We start from the raw sequence: 20945 nt of genomic DNA, 5'->3' as shown, positions 1-20945 counted from the left end.
AAATCCCCTCCGGGCCTCGCTGTCCTCCCCCTTCCTGCAGCGAGTGGCTTACCCGCGGCCGTCACTCCCTGGGCGCCCGCGGCACCATCAGCTCCGCGTGCTGGCTCTTCCTCGTTCGCTGAGTCCTCCTGCCCGCTGCACGAGATCCCTCACGTTACCTCCGTCCTAGACGGGGCCCGTGCAAGGGACAGGTGAGGGGCCACATCTGGGTCTGAAAACCCCAATCCCATGCTCTTCCCACTGTGGTATTTAAAGGATTTAAGGCCCCTTGTCAACTCCTTGGGGGAAAAGGGGGGCAGAACGGAAGGGAAGGCAATGCAGGGTAAAGTGTAGCATAAAGAGAGATGCCCAGCGGGCCGAACTGCTGCAGCCACGAGCAGACAGACACCTCAGTTTCCTCACCTTAAAACAGTGTGAGAAAACCATTCCCGCCTCACCGGCCAGCATCAGGATGACAGGGATAAGCGGGAGGGTTGTTTGTCAATTAGAAACCGCCCCACAGGTGACATTTCAGTGTCGTTATGATCGGGTAACTTATTAAAGCCCGGAAGACAGTAGCTCTAAGTCCACGTGCATGACTGTAGTTTCTGCTTTTACCTTATGGAGTTAGGGTTTTTGATCCTGTTTCCCAGCACATACCTTATTTGTGCCCAAATTCATGTTCACCGGGCCGGGTTTTCCAGGCCAGGGCTGGTGTTGAAGGTCTGCAGCCGTAAGGACGCCAAGTGGCTGCTTCTAAGAAGCTGTCGCTGAGAGTGAGCTGATTATAGGAGAATTCTCCTTTTTTGGTATTTTGTATACCATTCTTACTCCTATTTTTGGTCACATCTGTCCTATCTCTTATTTTTAAAGCCTTGCTTTTGCTTTTCCTCAGGCGTTCAAAAAACATTTCAGTTCTGCATGGCCAAGACTCTCAATCCTACCTCTTGTCTAGAAAGAATAATAATTACCACCTACCTGCTCTTCAGCATGAAAGAATGTTTATAAAGCAGTTGGAACGTCTCCAAAGAAAGGCCAGCTTAATATGAAGTGAGATTTTGTTACTAAAGGGTGAGATTCTCACCTTCAGAGAGTCTGTGAATTCCTCTGCAGTAATGCAGGATAAAGGGAAAAACAAGGCAGCTCTAGAAATGTAACGGGTGAAATTAGGCTGGTTATAAAGTCAGGCCAGTCTCCTCGGTTCTTTTCCTCTTACCAGATGGATGTGAGAATCCTGGAAAGATTTTCCAGGGCCACTTCTGTGTTAGGAAGTGGCCTTTTAATGAATGGCTGCATGAAAGCACATTCCTGAAAGGTCATTTACAGGTATGTCATCTCCGTCTCTGGTTTCAGAGAATCGCTTGTGAGATATGTACTCTTGGTCCATAGAACCTGCTCCAGGTGAGGGCAGGGGCCGGCGGAGGCTCAGCCCAGGACGGGGTTCCAGGGCGAGAGCCGAGAGTGGCCCTGGGGTTGAGGAATTTCACTTCACTCACCCGGAAAGAAGAACCTGAAAGTCCCACTGACCAACGTGCACAGAAGTCATGTTTTTCTCGTTTGTTTGTTTTTCCTTTACACAAGTGATTGGAGTTAGAAGACATTATAGCCAGAGAGTGAAGGGCTAGTCAGGTTGTTGAGGAGAGAGTGGCTTTGTCCCTGTGATGTGCGCAGGGCCCGGCGGGGAGGCCTGCCCACCTGCTGGTTGGCAATATGGCGGCGCTCTCTTCCCAGCACCGGCGGTCGACAGGAGCTGATTCCCCACGTTAATAAAGCTCATTGCGTTGCTTAGCGTAGAGCTCTCTCTAGCAGAGGTCCTCACCCTCGGTGCTCCTGTAAACTTTCTTCTCTTTTCACTTCTTCTATTGAAAATGTCCTATATTTTAAAGCGTATTACATTCTTTCTTTTAAAGCATTTTTTAATTGAAGTAGAGTTAACTTACAATGCTGTGTTAGCTTCAGTTATAGCAAAGTGATTCGGTTATACATATATCTATTCTTTTTCAGATTCTTTTCCATGAGTAGAGTTCCCTGTGCTGTACAGTAGGTCCTTGTTTATCTTATGTATAGCAATGTGTGTCTGTTAACCCCCAACTCCTAATCTATTCCCCGACCCCTACCCCCTGTCGCTCTCCCCTCTGTAAGTTTGTTTTCTATGTCTGTGAGTCTGTTTCTGTTTTAAAATGTCTTACATTCTTTCTTATTCAACATGGGCACTGGTCATATTTTATCTTCTGGGGAGGAAGGCTTACCGTTGTTTGGGGCATAAATTAAGGGGCAGCGCTGAAATCTAGAGAAACTCTTGGTGCCTGGTACCTGTGGTGTGGGAGTACCTGCCCCTAGATTGGTGCCAGACCGTTGGCTTTCCCATTTTCTTTTTTTTTATTTAACGTCTTTATTGGAGTATAATTGCTTTGCAATGGTGTGTTAGTTTCTGCTTTATAACAAAGTGAATCAGTTATACATATACATATGTTCCCATATCTCTTCCCTCTTGCATCTCCCCCCGTTTTCAACATTTGCTTTTTAATATTCTGACATCCTTCTCCCTGCTAATTGCTGGCTTCTACCGCTCTTGGTGCCTTGTTCCACAGTGCTGTGAGCTGGAGAACGCAATGACCAGCTTGTTAGGCTTGTACGCAGAGCAGGAGTCTGTAAGCTTTGAGTGGAGGAGCGCTTGAGGGCTGGGCCTTCTCTAGGGGAACAGAGTTCCTGGATGGACCTACTGACAGTTACTTTGGACACCTAGAAATCTCTGCCACCAGTTGTTTAATCTGGCCTAATGCATGGCTGGAAATGCTCTGAGACTCACAAGGCTTCAACACTGCAAGCTGCTTCCTACACTCAGAGATCCTTGACCAAAATGAAAGCATGTCCTTAGTTTGACCAAAATGACAAAAGCAATAAGGCTACTGTCAGAGCCCTGTGTTTGGTTGTAGCACAGCCACGACTGTGTAAATTGTACTTTGATACTATTTATTTTTGGAAAGGCAGTGCCACCTCATTGTAACCGCTGCGGTACACTGACTCCTTGAGGTCAGAGAAAGTGGGAAAAGCCATGGGGGAGAGGACAGGGTGGGAGCAAGGCCTTGGGCCCAGGAGGAGAGCTCAGCTGAGAAGAGTGACTGATCGCCTGCTGGGGGTGGCCCGGCTCTCTGGGCAGTAGGGCAGTAAGCGCTCGTTGCTCCCGTCTGGGCCACTTTTATTAGGACGCTGTGTGTGCTGGGAAGGCCCTGGGACAAACGCCACGGAGCCCCGAGGGCGCGGCCCTGGAAGGTGGGGCGGCGACTCTCGCGGCCTTGGGTGCTTGGGTCCTGGGTAGGGGTGGGTTGGGGGCCTGTGGGCCACCACGGGGTCCGTCTGCATCTAAGCCCCTGGCAAAGTTTGCAAACACATTCCTTCCTTGCACTTGCCTTTAACGGCTTGTCAAGTGCGTGGAGGACTTGCCGTTATAGGATAATCATTTGCAAGCATTAGTGAATTCAAACCAGGGTTTGTGTTTGTTTTCTTCTGTCACCGTGTATTCTCTCACTTGCTCGCTATTAAAAGAACAACCGCCACGATGTAGGGCACCTCAGACTTTAAAACCTTTTGCCAAAGCCGAGGGGTGCTGTGCGGACAGGCTGCAGTAGGGTGTGAGTGAGGCGGCGGGTCGGCCGCACCCGGACGGCGGAGGGGCGGGAGGGGGGTGACTGATGAGCGCCGTTGGCCTCGGTGCCGGGGGCGCCACGGTCACTGTGCCGCGCAGGCAGGGGACAGTGCAGTGGCAGAAGGAGAGACGGCGGGAGCTCGCTGCTCCAGGCGGAGGCTGCTGATGGGAGGAGAAGGTGAGCAAGGGAAGGCTTCTGTGATGGGAGAGACTGGCGCCTACTTCTAGGCCCCGGGGGAAGGGGCTGGGGGCTGGAGGAGGTTGATGGCCCCGAAGAGAGGGGGCTGTGAGCTGGGGGGCTGGGCGTCCTGGGTCTCCTCCTGTTGGTCATTGGCTCAGCCAGGACTCAGGCCCCTGCCTCCCTGGGACCTGGAGATAAATGCCAGGTCCAGCCTCTCTGGGTGCATTTCCCTTTGGGAATTTCCACTGTTTGTTAGTCATTCCTTAAAATCTAAAACTTGACAAACTACATCAATACCTGTATATTCCCGATTCTGGTTTACAGAGCGCTTGGACGCAGTTTGTTTCATTTGCGTCCCTAGGGTCCTAGTCTTGCCTTGCCCTCAGGTGGAGTCATCCGGGGCCTCGTAGAAATGCAGGCTCCCGGGCCCTTGTCCCCTAGGCCTGCTGAACCTGAATCTCCGTTTCCCCAGGGCACGAGTCAGCCCATTAAAGTCCGAGAAGCGTTGCCCTAGAGCAGGGGTCCTCACGGTGCCGTCCGTGGGCCCGGAGCCTCAGCAGAACCTGCAACCTGTTACAAGGCCACACCCACCCACCCCTACTTAACGGTGGTTCTCCAGCTGCGCTCAGCAGCAGCGCCGGGAGGGTTGCTAGAACCCTCCCTGTTGGGAGCCGTTTCCCAGAGTTCCTGATCCATTCGCACTTCTAATCAGTTCCCTGGTGACACTGACCTCGTTGGTCAGGAACCAGCAACCGCTTCCGACTCCTCCCCTGGGGGACTGAGGCCAGGGCCTAGCTGAGGCCGCAAGTATCCAACCTCGAATTCTCGGAGGTAATAGATTCGAAAAGCTGCTTTCGTTTTCGGTGGGTGGCTTAACTAAGCATTTTAACATCATGTGGGTTTTAGAAGAAGCTGTGGATTGACGAATCCTGGGCCCTTCTGTGCTGGCCCCCAGAAAACGCGGGTTTTCCAGACTGTTGCAAGTAGGCTGCGGTGTGTGGTTTCACCATCCGTTCTCCAGTGGAAGAGGGTCACTATTTTCTCTCCACTTAGAACCTGAAAGATCAAAGCTGCGTGACTGCCAGAGACGCAGCGTTAAAGGCAGAAACCAGGTCAGCTGTTTCTCCTCTCTCTTGTGGTGTGAAAGTTGCCGGTGTTTTTGGCAGCTGCCTGGTTTTGATCTTTCAGTTTGTGTTAAACACTCAAGATCTGCGTGGGCTCCCCCATCTCCTTTTTTGATTAAACAAACCATCAGAGTGGCCCTGCTGCCGAAGAACCAGGCCTGGGAGCATGTGTTCATGAGGGCCCCGTGTGAGAACGAGCAAGACCGTGTGTGTGTGTGTGTGTGTGTGTGTGTGTGTGTGTGTGTGTGTGCGCACGCCCGTAGGCCTTGGGCGGTGTTGTCGCCAGCCCCGGGGAGAGCTCACTAAAAATGAAAGTGACCTAGTTGGTTTTCCTTTGTAAAGTGTTTCCCTGTACGTCCTGATGTAGCTGGCACCCCCGGTCTCACAGCCTGTTCCGCTCCGGCCGTGGGTCAGGTGTGAGTAGCACTGACAGTTCTGAAGGCCTATGGCAGTGAAATGATGGGAAGGGCTCTGGCCTCATTCTCAGCTCAGCTGCTGCTTAGTTGTGGGATCTGGGGGCAAAGTGGGTGGCTTAACTCTCCCTCTGTTTCCATTTCTGTAAAATGGGGGTAACGCCGACTTCTCAGAGCACTTGTAAGCCTTACATGCTATTAAGTGGCCCTGTGCCATTTAGTGATTTCTTCAGGCCACTTTACCTAGGACCTTCTGCTTCCCCAAAAGATTTTCTTTCTGGATGTTCATTCTTTCAGATGAGCAGCCTTCAGAAAGAACACGGAAAACTGTGCTTTGACCCTGCCCGGCGCCTGCCTCGGGGCCTTTGTGTTAGGAGTTCCCTCTGTTGGGAATGCTCTTCCACCAGCTTTCGCGGGGCTAGCTGCCTTGCTTCCTTCGTACTCGTCTCCACGTCACCTTCTGAAGAGGCCTTCCTGGTCACCATCGGAGAGTCCCATCCCACGAGTAATCAGAGCAGCCTTATATGTAAGATTTGTAGTAGCCCCCAAACTGGAAAGAGTTCAAAAACCTGTCAGCAGTTGTCTGGATAAGCCAGGTGATGGACAACTGTTCAGCAAGAAACGGGAATGAGCCATTGATGCAACAGCACGGATGGATCTCAAAGCGAGTGTGAAAGAAGCCGACAAAGAGCAGTGCGTGCTGTAGGATTCCATGTATAGAAAGTCCTAGAAAATGCAGATTATTCTGTGGTGACTGACGCAGGTCAGCGGTTGCCTGGGGACCGGAGACTGGGGAGTGAGCAGCTGGGAGGTGGGAATTGCAAAAGGGCGCAAAGGAGCTTCTGGGGGTGATGGGTGCGTTAGCTGTCTGGATTTGGGCGATGGTTTTGTGGGTGTATGTATGTGCTGTGACTTACCAAATTGTGCACTTTAAATATGGGCAGGTTACTGTACATCAGTTACACCTCAGAGACGCTTAAATTTTTTTTAGGCTACTCGTCTGAAGCATTGCCGTCCACCAGAACTTTTTGCTTTGATGGAAATGGTCTGCATCTGCTGTATCCAGTATGAGAAGCCGCTCACCACACATGGCTCTTGAGCACTTGAAATATGCTAGCGCAACTGAGGAATTCAGTTTCTAACTTGATTTCATTGTAATCCATTTACATTTGAATGGGCTCATGTAGCTAGTGTCTGTCATACTGGACTGCACAGGTGTAATAAAGCCTTACCCTCTACTATAACACCCCCGGCAATGCCACCCACACGCACAATCCTGGGTCTCAGGCTCCAGCTCCTGGAGAAGACTTGAAGCTTCCGCAGGTGCTGGCTGTTTCCCAGGTACATATCCTTGGCTAATGCCGAAGCCTCTGCTAAGAATGCCCTTAATTGAAGCAATGAGGTCTGAGGTCTTTTTGCAACTCTCCGCCCTCTGGCACGGAGGTGCTGCCAGGGCCTATGCCCACATGAACAGGTGTTTGCCCTTCTTTGAGGTCTTGATTTTAGCTCTTTAACTCTGTGATTGAGCAGCATTTGCCCAAGTTAAAAAGAAAAAAACCCTGCAGATCCCAGTGTTCGATCTCTGGTTTCTCATAAATTAGGCATATTAAAATAAACTTAATGACACAGGTACATTTCAGGTAAGGCTCTTTGGCCATGTTTTATATATGGTCTTTTAGGAAAAGCTGATTATCCCCGAAGAGGGTTGGACACTATTAAGGGTTTTTGAGGAGAGCCCTGGGAAGACCTGGTCTTTTCTAGACTCATGAGCCTGGAGCTAGGAAGATTCTGCCCAGCAACTTTTCTGTTTTGAGTCTATCTTCTCTTTGCTGCTCCTTAAAAGTAGAGCACTATGATACAAAAATCCTGTCTAGGTTCAGGCTTCTCGACAGATCCCCAGCCAAGGAGAAGGCAGCGCCGGGGTTCCCAGGGGTCAGGCTGGAACCAGGGGCAGAGCTTTGGCCGCATCAGCAGCTGCTGGTAACCGGTGACAGAGCTGAAGGAGCAGCCGAGACACTGACCCTGTGGGCAGGGGAAGTGTTAACGGGGAAGCGGGGAAAAGATTTTTAGAGAGTATGGAGGTGGCAAAGCTCACGAGTCAAGGAGTTTTAAGACCCCCTCTCCCCCCCCAAAAATATAATAATAATTAGGAAGACCCATGTGGAAAGACGGGTATTTTCTGGCTATATTCCCCCAGCCCTGCCCCATCTCCTGGTATATCTTTGTTTGCTAATCAGCTATGACATAACGCAGGCTGCTCGCCATCTCTGATAGCCCTGTCTGCCTGTCTCCCCACGACTGAATCATTCTACGTCTCCTTCTGAGATCACACACATTTGACTACTGTCACCTCCTCTTGTCAGACATATGCAGGTGAACCCCGGAAAAGGGAAGGCAGAGCAGGGAGGACTGCGACTTTGTAAAGGTCGTCTGTGTGCTGTTGGCATTAGATCCATACTTACGGGCAGCAACGGAGAGTAATAACTTGTATTCAGGTCATGCTTGGGGTTTCAGAAAGCCATTTTACTTCATATACTTGTTAAAAGCAAGTCAGAGGATAAGAGAAAGCCCAGTGCTTGCTTGGTGCTAAGGGAAATATTCTAGTTGGGTGACCCAGGGGTAATTTAATTCTTCCCAGCCATCGTAACAGTTTTATTGCTCGTAAATCGAGGCTGGAGCTGCTGAGCACGACGCGTGTGCAGTCACCTCCTGGCTGCGGTTTTCATGTCTCCTGGCCAGAATGGAGGTGGTTCGTTCAGCTGTGGGCCTGAGGCTGCTGGGCGGCCCCAGTACAGGCAGGCAGAGGGAGAGCCAGAGCCCCTCCTTCCTGCTGCAGGGCGCTCTTGCTGAGACAGGGCATCTGGGCACCAGCCCGTGGTTCAGGGCCCAGGCAGAGGCGAGGGCCAGTCATTTCCTGGACGCTCACCCTGAGTCAGAATGCTTGTGTGCTGCGCGGGTTCCGTACGCGAGCAGGTAAATGCAGAGGGCAGGCAGAGGCTGGTGCCGGGAGTGGAGGAGCTTTGTTAGGAAGCCCACTGATGGGGATTCTGTGTATGTCTGTAATAATTTCTTTAAAAAAAACCAAAAAGCTCTATGAGGTATATTTTATATATCATAAAGCTCACCCATTTCAATTGTACAAGTCATTGATTTCTCGTAGCTTTACCAAGTGATACAGCCATCACCTTAAATCAGTTTGGGGACATTTTCTTCCCCCCAGTAAGGTCCCTCCTGTCCCCTCACAGTTAATCTGCATTCCCACCCCCAGCCCCAGGCAACCGCCGATCTACTTTCTGTCTCTTTTGCGGTAATTTCGCTAATTAGTTTCTGATTACGGGAGTAGTAGTTTCTTATTTTAGATCATTTGAGTAACCCGGGAAAGAGAAATGGATGGAATGGAGGCCAGAATCCCCTTGGTGGGATTCTCTTCCAGCTGCTCTTTTTCGCTCTTATCTTCTGCTGCCCCCACCGCTCCCCTGGCTGTGTGCTCCCACTTCTCCACTGTTCCTGTGCCTGGACTCCCTCCACCCCATCTTGCAAGACGTAATTCTCCCTGTCGTTGAAGGTCTATCTCACATAACCCCAATCAGCAAAGATTTCCCTGGTGCCCAGACTGGAAGTAATTTTCCCTTCTCAGAAACTCCGTGGTGTTTTATTTCTGGCTCATAGAGTTTCCACATGGCACTTTACTTACTTAAATATGTGCTTTATCTGCCTTATTAAACGGTGAGTTCGTGAGGACTGAGGTTCTGTCTAATGCATCTTTGTCTCCTAAGCCCTCTTACCCACCCAGTTTCATCTCCTGTCGCTCCCTGAGGGCCCCGTGTGCCTCCTTTGTGGCAGTCATCACAGTTTTGATGGCTGTTTAATGTCGTGCTCACCCTGTCTCCAGTGTCCAGAATGAAAGCAAGCTGGCCCAGTGTTTGAATGTCCTTAGATTTTCACTCCTCTGGATGCCAAAGCTTAGTTTACCTCCTCTTACCTAATACCTGTCATCACTACCTGAGTTCTTATTTGAATTAAGTAGGAAAAAGTCTTTTTTTTTTTTGGCCTTGCCACATGGCTTGTGAGATTTTAGCTCTCCGACCAGGGATTGAACCCAGCCCCTTGGCAGTGAGAGCGCAGAGTCTTAACCACTGGACCGCTAGGGAAGTCCCGATAACAAGTAGTCTTAAAATAGATGTGTAAACCAAATTCTGGGTGATGTTCTTCTCCCCTGCTATAGAGGATTTTGTTTTTCTCGCTCATTCATGCATACACTTACACGTAATACACCTCTCATAAGAACATACTAGAGTTCTTCCTAGGAATACAGTTTGTAATCTGCAAGCACCTTATTCTTTTTTCCTCCAACCTACCGTGTATCTGGGTTGCTCTGGTGCCTTTGGCCCAGCCTCCCACCCTGAGCAGCTCTGACCACCACCCCTGCCCCCTTGGGCTGTCCCTGCTGTCTTGCACGTGACGTGTCCAGGATGGCGCTGCCTTGGCTCCTCCCTGGGCAGCGTTGAGGACTCAACGGACCTGGGCTCTGACTCCAGCCACGGCTCTGCGATCGAGGGGGTGAAAGGGCGGAGTCTCGCGGCTCAGGAACTGACCAGTCACCTTCTTCCCAAGCCCGAGTCCGCCCGCGTCAGCCCGCCTGACTGCTTAAAGCTGTACTCGTTGTTTCTTTCCCCCAGGAGCCGCTGGTATCTGTACAGAGTGAAACATGCTGCATGTGGTGTGTCTTAGACTTTCTGTTTAATTCTTGTTGTGTATATATTTATTCTTCCTCTGAGGTGACAAGCATCATGTTTTGTTTACATTTGTAGCCAGCTTACTGCTGTCTATAAAATAGGTACTCAGTAAATACCTGATGAATGAATTCATGAATTCACACATTAGTTATATGATGTTTAAAGCTATTAATGTATCTCTAGATTCTGTCTCTTATGTATTAGATGCTCAGAAAAATACTTAGGTAACTTGATTCACTCAGCCATTGCCACACTCTTGTGTTGAGTACTGTAGAGAATAGAAAAACTTGAAGCCGCCCCTTAGGATTCGTGGCGTGAGCTTGATAAGACAAATGTAGGGTAGAACCTGTCAAGTCCTTTAAGAAATTTTTTTAAAAAGAAAATATCGGAGGATTTGGGGAGGGAGGGGTCACTTCCTGCTGAGAGGTTGGGATGTTGTTGGAAAAGGTAGCATCCGAGTAAATCCTGGTGGATGGGAAGGCTCTGAACAGCGGACACCGAGATGAAACGTGGCAGGTGAGGTTGGACGGTGAGGGTCCAGATGCGGGAGTAGGTTTGGTCTTTATCAGGGACGCAACGCCAGAGAAATCCAACAACTGCGTAGGAGGGGTTGGGACGGGCAGAGACTGGGATCCCAGACGGTGGCCAGGAGCAGGGGAAGCGGTGCCTCAGTCCAGACGAGGGGCAGTGAGGCCACTGAGGGGCAGGCCGGTGGGAAGGCCAGAGGGAGCTGTGGGCCAGCAGCGGGTCAGAAGGGCTGGAGCCCAGGAGGAGGAGAGTGCCGCGAGCAGGGGGTGAGGGGTGGCGGCGGCGGGACAAGGGGCCCGAGGAGGCGGGGGTGGGTGCGTTCTCGCAGCGGGTGGGAACGAGGGGCGCGTGTGGGGACGGAGCCCCCCACGGCTCAGCGGAAGCCCAGGTGTGCTCGCGCCAGGGGTGAGTCACCTGCACGGCCTTGTCTCCATCCCTTCCCGTCACCCACGGGACCTCGCCTTAAACTCAGCTTTTCAGTATTTACAGCTTAACTCTCGAGGCTAATCCTAGCGCGTCATAGCTGATGACACTGCCTCTGCCGGGTGCATGACACATGTTGAGCTGTGTAAGCGCCAGACAGAAGTTACCCCAGAAGGCATTTCTGAAATGACGGTCATCAACTGACCATTTATTTGGCAGGAAAGGTGGTTGGTGCAGGCGTTATTACACACCTTACCAGTATTTTTCAAGTAAATTTCTTTCTCCATTTTGAGATTTCATATGCTGAACAGTGCATGGAAATCAGATCCCATATCGCCCTAAAAATTGTGCCTGTGGTGGGTCTTCCCAGTCAAGGTAATTCTACTAAAAATAAAGCTCTCCTTTGCTCGGTTGTAAGAAGGGATGCAAAGGGTTCCACAGTCCTGACTCCTGCCTCTGTCCTTTTGTGGTCCCGTGATCTCGGTGCGTGTCACCAAGGTGACACATGCACACAGCCCCAGAAGGCTGCGTGCCACTTGTGCTGCCTTAGGGGGAGAGAGCCTGGGGAGGGGAGAAGGTAGAGCCTCAGCTTATTTTCTCACTGGGGAGGGACTCCTGTCGGCTTCAGAACCTGGGGAGTCTGTGCGTCCAGGTTCTTGCTGACGGAAGCTTTGTGTCTTTAAGTTGCTCACAGCTGAACGGTGGGCGGGGACGGGCTTGCGTGGCGTGAGCATGCCCGAGTGTGTCAGGAGGGTCTGGTTCTCCGCATTTAATCTGTGGTGACAACTTGCTAAGCCACCGTCTTTTGCCTTCTTGCTTCAGGGAGAATAGGGGACCTTAAGACCACTTGTCCCTCCTTTTCCCTTTCTCATTTATCTGCTTTCCCCTCTCTCTGTCTCTCTCTCTCTCTCTCTCTGTCTCTCTCTCTCTCTCTCTCTCTCTCTCTCTGGGTTCTTTTCTAGTTCTCTCTCAACACCCACTTATACACGTTCTCAGGAGACAGAAGCCCCCTTCGTTCTGTTTTTCCTTTTAGTCTCCCCTGTTGGGGGCTGTGCTAGGGAGATTGGGGGCTCTGGGCCCCCAGAATTGGCCAAAGCCCAGCCCCGGGGCATCGGATGGAGCCATGAGTGAGACTAGGAAGTGTTTGGGCTTCTGTTCCTGTGTCTTTAAAGTGATTCTATCATTGATTTTTTTTTTTCTTCGTTGTAATGATTATCTTTCCACAGACTTCATAGCCCAATAATAGAAGGTTATTATTGTTGTGAAATATAGACAGATGTAGACTTTTCGTTAGTTATATATTCATTTGTAAGGTAAAATCATTACTTAGAATGTAAGAATGAATAAGGCTGTCATACTTGTGCTGGTCAGGTTTTAAGGGAAGTTTAATTATCACCGCGTGTTCTCTAACCTCCTTGCTGTCCTTACTTTAGATTAAAAAGGAAATGGAATAAGGATATTTTTTTCTGTTTTTGTTTTTTAGATTCAGAATATGAACAACATAATCTCCTTCCCTCTGGACAGTTTGCTGAAGGGGGACCTAAAAGGAGTGAAAGGGGTATGACATGAAGAGTCCTGTCACGGGGGGCGGTTTTCATAGGACGTGGAATCACGTCACGGGGGCCAGTTGGGGCAGCCACGGCCTCGAGCCTTCTTCCTGGGACGGCGGGGTGGCTCCGGGCTGCCTCGGGCTCCCTCGACTGGCCATAATGGCACCACCTTTCGGCCCTAACAGTGGTGACCCGTGGCCTTTCTGGCTCTCCTGCTGGTGCTCCTGATGTGGAAGGGAAAGAAGCAGCCCTTCTGGAAACTGTCAACGGCTTTTGGGTTCTTCCCGTTGAGCAGGGAACCCTGTGTGAAGTCTGGTTTTTCCAGCTAGCGTGTCACTGATTGAGCGCTGGGAAAGGATCCTTGCAGGGTGGTTTCCTGGAGGGAGAATGGGCACCAGCAAGGCCTGAGCCGCCTTTGTTTTTCTGTCCTCCAAAGGGTGCTCGTTGTTGAGGCCTCGCCTTGCCTCGTACAAACACTTGAGCCGTGAACTGTTTTCCCGGGCACGTGCACGGGGACAGTCAGGGCTCGAGTGCTGTGTGGGCACCAGGCACCAAGCAGAAAGTTGGTCTCGCATGTCATTGGCCCAGACAGGTGTGTGATGTGAAAGGGAGGCAATCGTGCCCCAGTTCTTAGGCGACCGAGTGCTCTGATGGGATCCACACGTGATCCCCGGCGGCCTCTGGCACATCCGGAAGCCCAGCCGATCACGGGGGCCTCTGCAGGGGCAGAAGCGCCAGGAGAGCTGTTGGGGCAAGGAGCCTGGGCCCGGGGAGCCGTCAGGACCCTGAGGAACACTGCTCAGCATCGCCTGGGGGCCCGGAGAACACGTCCGGCGAGAACCAGAAGAGCGGGAGGGAAGGGCACACAGAGCAGAGGGGAGACCATGCCAGTCTGCAGCAGCATGACGCGGCCCTGCACGAGGGGCCCTGGGTCGGCGGGGCTGCAGAGTGGGAGACGAGGCTTACGGGGTGGGCAGACGCCTTCCTGGCGGCTTTAGGTGCCCGGCTGTGGAGCTTAGGCCTCGTCAGAAGGCCAAAGAAGAGTCAAAAAAAGAAAAAAATCCCCACAACAGAGGGGTTTTCTCTTCTAAAAGACCCCTGTTAAAGGGAGCATAAATAGGTGGGAACCAAATTTGATAGAATTTCTAGTGGCTCAGTATATTTTTGAGTCAGGCTTTATCAGAGAATATGAGGTCCTGAGTTCCAGACAGAACTGGGAGACCTCAGGAGAAGGTGAATGGCTTTTATATTCTTGTTTTGGGGCCCAGATCAGGGGTACATGTGTTGAGGAGATTCCTATATTAATAGAAAAAAATCAGAGTCCCTTTCTTTTAGAGAGATATACTAAAATACTTGCAGATTAAATGTTATGTCTTTCTGGGTTTAATTTCAGAATAATCTCAGGGCAGAGGGCAGGGTATAAGTGAAACAGGGTGGGCTGTGAGTTGATACGTGCTATAGCTAGCTGACCTAGCTAGCTAGGTACGTTATATAATTCTCTCCACTTTTGTCTGTGTGCATTTGGTATATTCTATAATAAAAATTTCTTAAAGAGAAAGAAAAAAACTAAATGCTACCGCTAGTCTGATTAAAAGCCTGTGCTCTAAGCTCTCCGTTTTTCCTGGGATCACATACGTCATTTATTGCAGAAATTAATACTTCTTTCAGGGCTAGTCTAGGGATAAGTTTATCTTGCCCAGAAATTAATGATTAGTCCTGTTTAATTTATGCCTCTCTGTTTACAGGATCTGAAAAAGCCTTTTGATAAAGCTTGGAAGGACTACGAAACAAAAATGTGAGTATTTTCATTTAAAAAAGTAAGCATAGGTAATTTGAGATTTTAATTTTAAATCGAGCCTTTATTGCTTAAAGGTATTGTCTAAATAAACCTTAATCCAGGAAAGAATTCACCCAAAACTGTGTTGCTGTGGTTTGTTGTGATACCAGATGCTTTCATACCAGGTGTCTACATTCATGATGTAAACCTCTTTAAACTGTTTTTTCCTCATCCCTCCTCTTATGTCCTAATGGCTACAGAATGTTATTTTCAGGAACGTTAATTGACTTCTACTGGTTGACTTCAGGCGCTTGTTGTAACACTTCTGATCACAGTTTCTCATTTCCTCGAGTGGAGAGGATTGAGCTAGCTAGAATTGGGCTAGCGATTGTGGGAATGATGATTTCAATTATTTTAAATACTTGAGAAATAGAAAATATTTTTAAATGCCTCAGGCTTGCTTTGTAATTGCTGTGCATTGGGTAATAGAGTTTTCTCAGTGGAAATACAAACTTTTATATGAAGCCATCTGGTAAAGTGGGATGCGATAAGAAGAAAGCCTTTTCAGATGTAACTACACGTATTTAATTGGGTTTGTTTGCTTTTACCAGCCTTGGGTCTCTATTCAGAGCTGAAGGATCACAAAGCTCACACCAAGGAATCCCAAACCTTTGGTACTCATCCCATCCTGGAAATCTTAAGCTCCCATACTCCAAATTCCGGAGTCTCACTAATGGCACACGTTCGTATGTAAGCGCAGATACAGTATTAAACCAGAATGCTTTGAAGGTCGGCTCAACCCAGAGAAGCTCCAGACTCACTATCCCTGGCTCATTAGCATCCTGCATCTGTGTGTCAGTTCAGTGCAGTGAATAAGGAACGGGTCCACGTTCCTGCTTTACAGGTGGGAAACCTGGCCTTGATATTTGCTGCTGGTCAACCACGAGAGGCTAGTTGAGCCAAGGGCAGGACATGGATTTGCCGACTTCATTGAGCTGCCGTCGCTGCTGCCCTCGAGGGCCTTAGAGGAAATGCTTCTGTGCATATCTGAACCGGGGACAGGAGAGGGTCTCTGAAGAGGGTTGCCTGAGAGAGTCTTCTGCTTCTGAAAGGAAAAGGTTTGAAAGAGGAACGAGATCAAATTCTGTAAAATCAAGACACACATAGATAAGGTGAGGACAGAGGTACTCACAAAATCCCAGAATTGGAGAACAAAGGAGCAGCACCCTTTAAAGCTCAGAGTAATTCTGGGATCAATTAAAAAATTAGCTCTACCCCTTTACATGCAAGATTGATTTATTCTGAGAGGCATTGTGATACGCAACAAACAGCTTTAAGACGTCTTTACAATTCCTGGCCTGTCGTTCCATACCTGATCATTACAAGAGTGACCGACATCTGGACCATGTCTTGATCCCTTTGCAGTGGTGTCAGGGGAGGCTTGGAGTTGTGTGATTGTCCCCGGGGCCCTCCAGTCACATTGCCTCCCTGGTGCATGAGCCTCTTTAACAACATCCTCACCAAACGGTCACTTTTTCTTTACGTTCTTACTCCCCCAGTCAAGTCACTGAGGGTCTACTGTGCGCCCAGTGCTGTGCTTCAAGATAAAGAACAAGGATTAGAAACTATATATCTTGCCTCTTCCTAAATACCCCCTCCCCAAATGATGGGGCCTCTGGACCCAGAGGAACCCATTTTGTGTTGAACAGCTTTCTAAGACACGCTGCCTGCGTTGTGTAGCGTCTGCCTTGGGGCTCTGCAGGAAAAGTCTGCGCCCTCCTCTTCATGGCACCCTTTATATTTTTGAGTGCTTTCTGTGGCTTTTGTTTAACCTCCTTTTCTCCAGGATAAAAATCCAGTTACTAGTCCAAGCCCTTCCTAACCAGTGTGACGCGTGGCTGCCTCACCCTGGTCACCTGTCTCGGGTTGCACTCCGGGGGTCAGCTGGTACCCTGACCCGCACACTGGACTCGAGCAGAGGCGAGCATGAGATAGACGTGGAAAGGGGAGCGAAGCTTAAAAACGGGAAAGGTCACTTGTGTTCTTCTGTGATGATGAGCACTGTCCTAGTCAAGTTGCTCTGGAAGCATTTGTTGGGTCGATACGCAACAGAAAGGGCCACGGTTGACATGTTTATGACGAAACGCTTTTTCCTTTCCAGTGAGTTCGAGGCCGTCCTGTTCCGGAAAGGCTCGGCGAGCATTTGTGTCCAGGGTGGGTGTCGGGATCGCAGCGGGGCTGTCCAGTCTGGAGGTGTCTTGATTGAGTCTCGCTTTTTCCACATGTAGAACCAAGATAGAAAAGGAGAAGAAGGAGCATGCCAAGCTGCACGGGATGATCCGCACGGAGATCAGCGGGGCTGAGATCGCGGAGGAGATGGAGAAGGAGCGGCGATTCTTCCAGCTGCAGATGTGCGAGGTACGTCCGCCAGACGCTTCGGGGCAAACGCCAGATGCACTGCCGGACCCTGTCGTCCAGTTTCTGTTGTTCAGGGAGCGTGGGGCTAGATTAGCCCAGCTCCAGCCTTTCTGAAGGAGCGACTCACTTGAAAGCGGGTTCTTTCTGCTTCCGCACGCGCACACTCACCCCCACTTCGGTGTTCTTAAGGAGGTGCCGGGGGCAGGGCGGTGAGACCCCAGCCGTGGTCCCCTCTGTGAGTGTGAGAGCCTCTGCAAGTGCGTGCCCCCAGGCTCCACCTGCTCTGGGTGGGGACGGTCCCCAAGGCCAGAGGCCCACGCACCCTGGGGAGGTCCTCTGTCCTGCTCCACCGGCAGCCCAAGTCCTCGCCTCGGGGAGGGGAGAATGGCAGGACTGACACTCAGAACATTTCTCTGCTGGAGGCTCAGGGGTGGAAGATATCGAAGACCAATCATGCAGGCCTTTGCTTCCAGCCTTTTTTATACCTTGCTTGGGGGTCTGTTTGTGGAAACAGTTTACCCCTCGGCCTGAGGGTTCGCTCCTCCGGGCGGTGGCAGTGAAGCCCCCTGAGCGTGGTGGCATTTGTGTTCCCTCCTGTAGCCAGGCAGACTTACGTTTTGAGTGTCCACAATGCAGGGGTGATATTTGTGACAGGTGTTGAAACTCGGTTCAGCCAGCTCTTGATTCCCTTTAAGCAGTCAACAGCAGAGCTCATCAGAAGGCGCTGTCTGATGTTAGACTGTTTGTTAATTTGTTAATTACAGTAGGAGCCTAGTCTTTATAGATGTGTGTCTTAGGAGTGTATTAAATGCGTTTCTATTCCCGGAGCAAACTCTGAAGTGGTCAGCAGAGGGGAATCAGTCCCAGGCATTGGGGATATTTGTCTGGTATTAGTACAGCCACTCTAGCTCTCTTTTGGTTTCTATTTGCATGGGATCTCTTTTTCCAGCCTTTTACTTTCAACTTATGTGTATCTTTGGATCTACAGTGTGTTTCCTGTAGATGATCTATATTTGGATCATGTTTTTTTATCCACTCTGACAGTCTCTGCCTTTTGATGGGATTGTTTAGTCATTCACATTTGATGTTACTATTGATGTGGTTGGGTTTATATCTGCTCTTTTACTTTTTTGTTTTTTATGTCTTATGTCTTTTTTGTTCCTCTGTCCCTCCTTTGCTGCTTTGTTTTTCATTACGTGACTTTTTAGAAAGTTAACTAAGCTCCAAGTGTTACTGTAGGTAGGAGAGTGGTTGCTTTTATACACATGCTGTTTTATAAACAGACATCGCATATAATAATACCTGCCTGACCCGTTTCACACAGTGTTGGAGAAATCATCCCAGGTGATAGAGACAGGGACGAAGAAACTGCTGTGTGTTATACAGACACGGTATTGCTCTTATTGACTCTGGGTAAAATTAAGTAGTAGTGTTTCACAGAGAGTGGATTTGGGAAGGGTGTGTGTGTGAGTTCAGGATGAGCTCTCGTTTTGGCTAGTGAGGAGGAAAGCTATTGACGTAAACTCTGCAGGACTGCTTGTTAAAGTACGTTTAGTGACCGAGAGACTCAGCCAGCATGTTAGTGTAATACCCTTGAGGTGAGGGTGCGGGTTCCATCCTCAGCTCTGTCGTTGCTTTCTGGGACGTGCACCCAGCACTGGGCTCTTTTCCTCGTCTGGGTGAATGGGTGTGTGGACTGGTCAAATAGGTTGTTTTATTGGAAAAACGCTATCTACCCGACGTCTCTAAGTCACACACGTGAGTCATCTGTCGGGCGGGTCCCCGAGTGGCCGTCGGGCCCCAGTCTGTGCCGAGCATCATGGGGTCCCTGCGCTGCAGAGCTGGCGGTTGGTGGGGTCTGGCGCTCTGGGCAGGCACAGAAGCAGAGGTGGGCTGACCGGCCAGTGAGGTTGGAGTTGACAGAGGAGCACACATCTGATGAAGCCTGTACACACTGGCCAGACAGACCTGGGCTGGAAGGAAAGAGCATCCGAAAAGCAGTCCCTGAGAACCCAACCCCTCAGAGTGAACAGACTGCTGCAGTTAAAATCATTTTAAAATTGTTCAACCATTTCCTCAAACTGAAGTTCTCAAGTTTTGTAAACGTTTGACGTTGTTTAGGTGTTTAAAGTTTTAGTTGCGTGGGATCTAATGTAGAAGAGTGACTTCCAGGTGTTTATTTTAAAGCTGTGGAACTTTTTCTTCAAAATGAATCTTATAAAGACAGTCAGTATGCCAGATAGGTAATACAGAGCTTCCGTGAATTGAGAACGTATGAGAGATCCGCTCTCGCTTTTTTATGATTATAAAAATACGTGCTTTAAAAAATTGGCCAGTATATATGTGTGTGTGTGTATGTATATATGTGTATATATATAAAAGAAATTAAAAATCACCACAGATTTTACTTACCAAAAGATTACCGCTTTGACATTTAGCTAAACATCTTTCAGATATCCCTATTATACACACATAAAGACAACTTGTATAAACAGGATCATTCTCCACTGCTGCTTTGTAACCTGATTGTTTTCACTCACTAGTGTGCTACAGACATCTTTCCATGTCAGGAAGTCTCTGCTTTATTGGCTTAATGGCTACATAGCCCTTCTTTCTGTGGATGTACCACACTTTAATTCCCCATTCATTACATTTAGGTTGTTGCCATTTTTCACTTTTACACACAAGTCTGCAACGAACCTTCTTTTCTAGTCATCTTTGTAAACTTTTATGATTATCTTCTTAGAATAAGTTCCTGTAAGTAGAATTTCTGGGTCAAAGGGTACGTGCATTTTAACGTTTGACACATGGCCAGGCATCTTATTAACCATTTAACCATTTTGATACATTGCCAGACATCTTATTTAATTAACAGAGAATAAGTATCAGAAAGGAGGGAGATGAGGATGTAAAGGCAGTTGACGTAGTTACCGTTTCAGCTTCCCTCTTCCAGCTGGGCTGCCGCCTGACCTGGGAGGCCACTTGAACGCAAGTTTCCCAGGTTACAGCTGAGATGCCTGTGGTCAGCAGGGGTCAACAGCTCTTTCGGGGGCATTCAGTCTTAGAGGCGACGCATTCTCAGAGTTGTTAACACCCTATTTCAGCAGTGGAAGGGACAGGGAATTTATGGAGTCTTTGTTCTATAAACTTTTAGCAAAGAGCAAGTGTATTTCCGATGCTTGTTTTGTAGATCCCTGGGGCTTCCTGATGTCTTAGTGGTTGTTAATGAAGTCTCCAAGTTAAAAACGGCTTTAATTTATTTGAATTTAAAATTCCTTTTTTTTCTTTTTAAACAATCACGATGTTTTTTTAAAAGTGTCAGAGAAGTGTTTTAGTATTAGAGACATGGAGACAAAGTCTCAACTACAGAAGACTAGCAGTTAGTGTTTAGATGATGACCTGCCTAAAGAAAAGGACCTGGGACAGAGTATGTGGACAGCAGTGTTTGAGATGGGTAGAATCCCTTTCATTTGGACTATCCTCATTCTTCCACGCAACTAGGGCAGAAATTTCTCCTAGCCGGTTAAGACAGAATATTTTATTACTGGGGAGTTCTTGGCACTTAAAGTTAAGCATTTACTTACCTGTATGTCAGATAATGCATGTGGCACCAAACTGAAAGAAACATTTAGTTATGGCATTCAAAAAATATTAAGCATCTACCATGAGCCCTACCCATCGTGCAAAATGTCAGAGAAGTAGAAGAGGTGATCTGTCCTCAGAGGCTCACATTCAGCTCATATTCTGCTTCTATCTATGACATTTCCTGTTTTGTTTTGTTTTTTAACAGTATCTGCTGAAGGTCAATGAAATTAAGATTAAAAAGGGAGTGGATTTACTTCAGAATCTGATCAAATATTTTCATGCCCAATGCAAGTAAGTTCTTTTTCTTTGTTATGATGGTATTTCAGATGTTTCTTTCTTTATGGCAACTTCTGGGAGATCTGTAGTATTGTGTTGAGGAGAGTAAACACTTATTTAAAACTCTGTAGTAAAAGGAATGAAACAGTGATGCAGGCTACAACAAAGATGAACCTTGAAAACATGTAAAGTGAAAAAAGCCAGAAATAAAAGACCACATACTGGATGGTTCCATTTACTTGAAAGGTCAGGAATAGGCAGATCCACAGAGACGGAAAGCAGATTGGTGATTGCCAGGGCTTGAGGGAA

General features: G+C 48.8%; 1 protein-coding gene across 6 annotated transcripts in view; it reads left to right on the top strand.

Moving 5' to 3' along the window:
* The window catches only part of ASAP2 (ArfGAP with SH3 domain, ankyrin repeat and PH domain 2), a 161070-nt gene that overhangs the window by 78115 nt on the left and 62010 nt on the right, over nt 1–20945 (top strand). For all 6 annotated transcript variants that reach the window (XM_059942262.1, XM_059942261.1, XM_059942259.1 and 3 more), the window contains exons 4-7: nt 12514–12588; nt 14326–14375; nt 16646–16775; nt 20566–20651. In XM_059942262.1, the coding sequence (XP_059798245.1) occupies nt 12514–12588; nt 14326–14375; nt 16646–16775; nt 20566–20651 (341 nt within the window). The remainder of the gene's footprint in view (nt 1–12513; nt 12589–14325; nt 14376–16645; nt 16776–20565; nt 20652–20945) is intronic.

This window comes from Balaenoptera ricei, chromosome 13, assembly GCF_028023285.1.
Source record: "Balaenoptera ricei isolate mBalRic1 chromosome 13, mBalRic1.hap2, whole genome shotgun sequence".
Classification (NCBI taxonomy): domain Eukaryota; kingdom Metazoa; phylum Chordata; class Mammalia; order Artiodactyla; family Balaenopteridae; genus Balaenoptera; species Balaenoptera ricei.
This window is presented reverse-complemented; position numbering and strand designations above follow the sequence as displayed.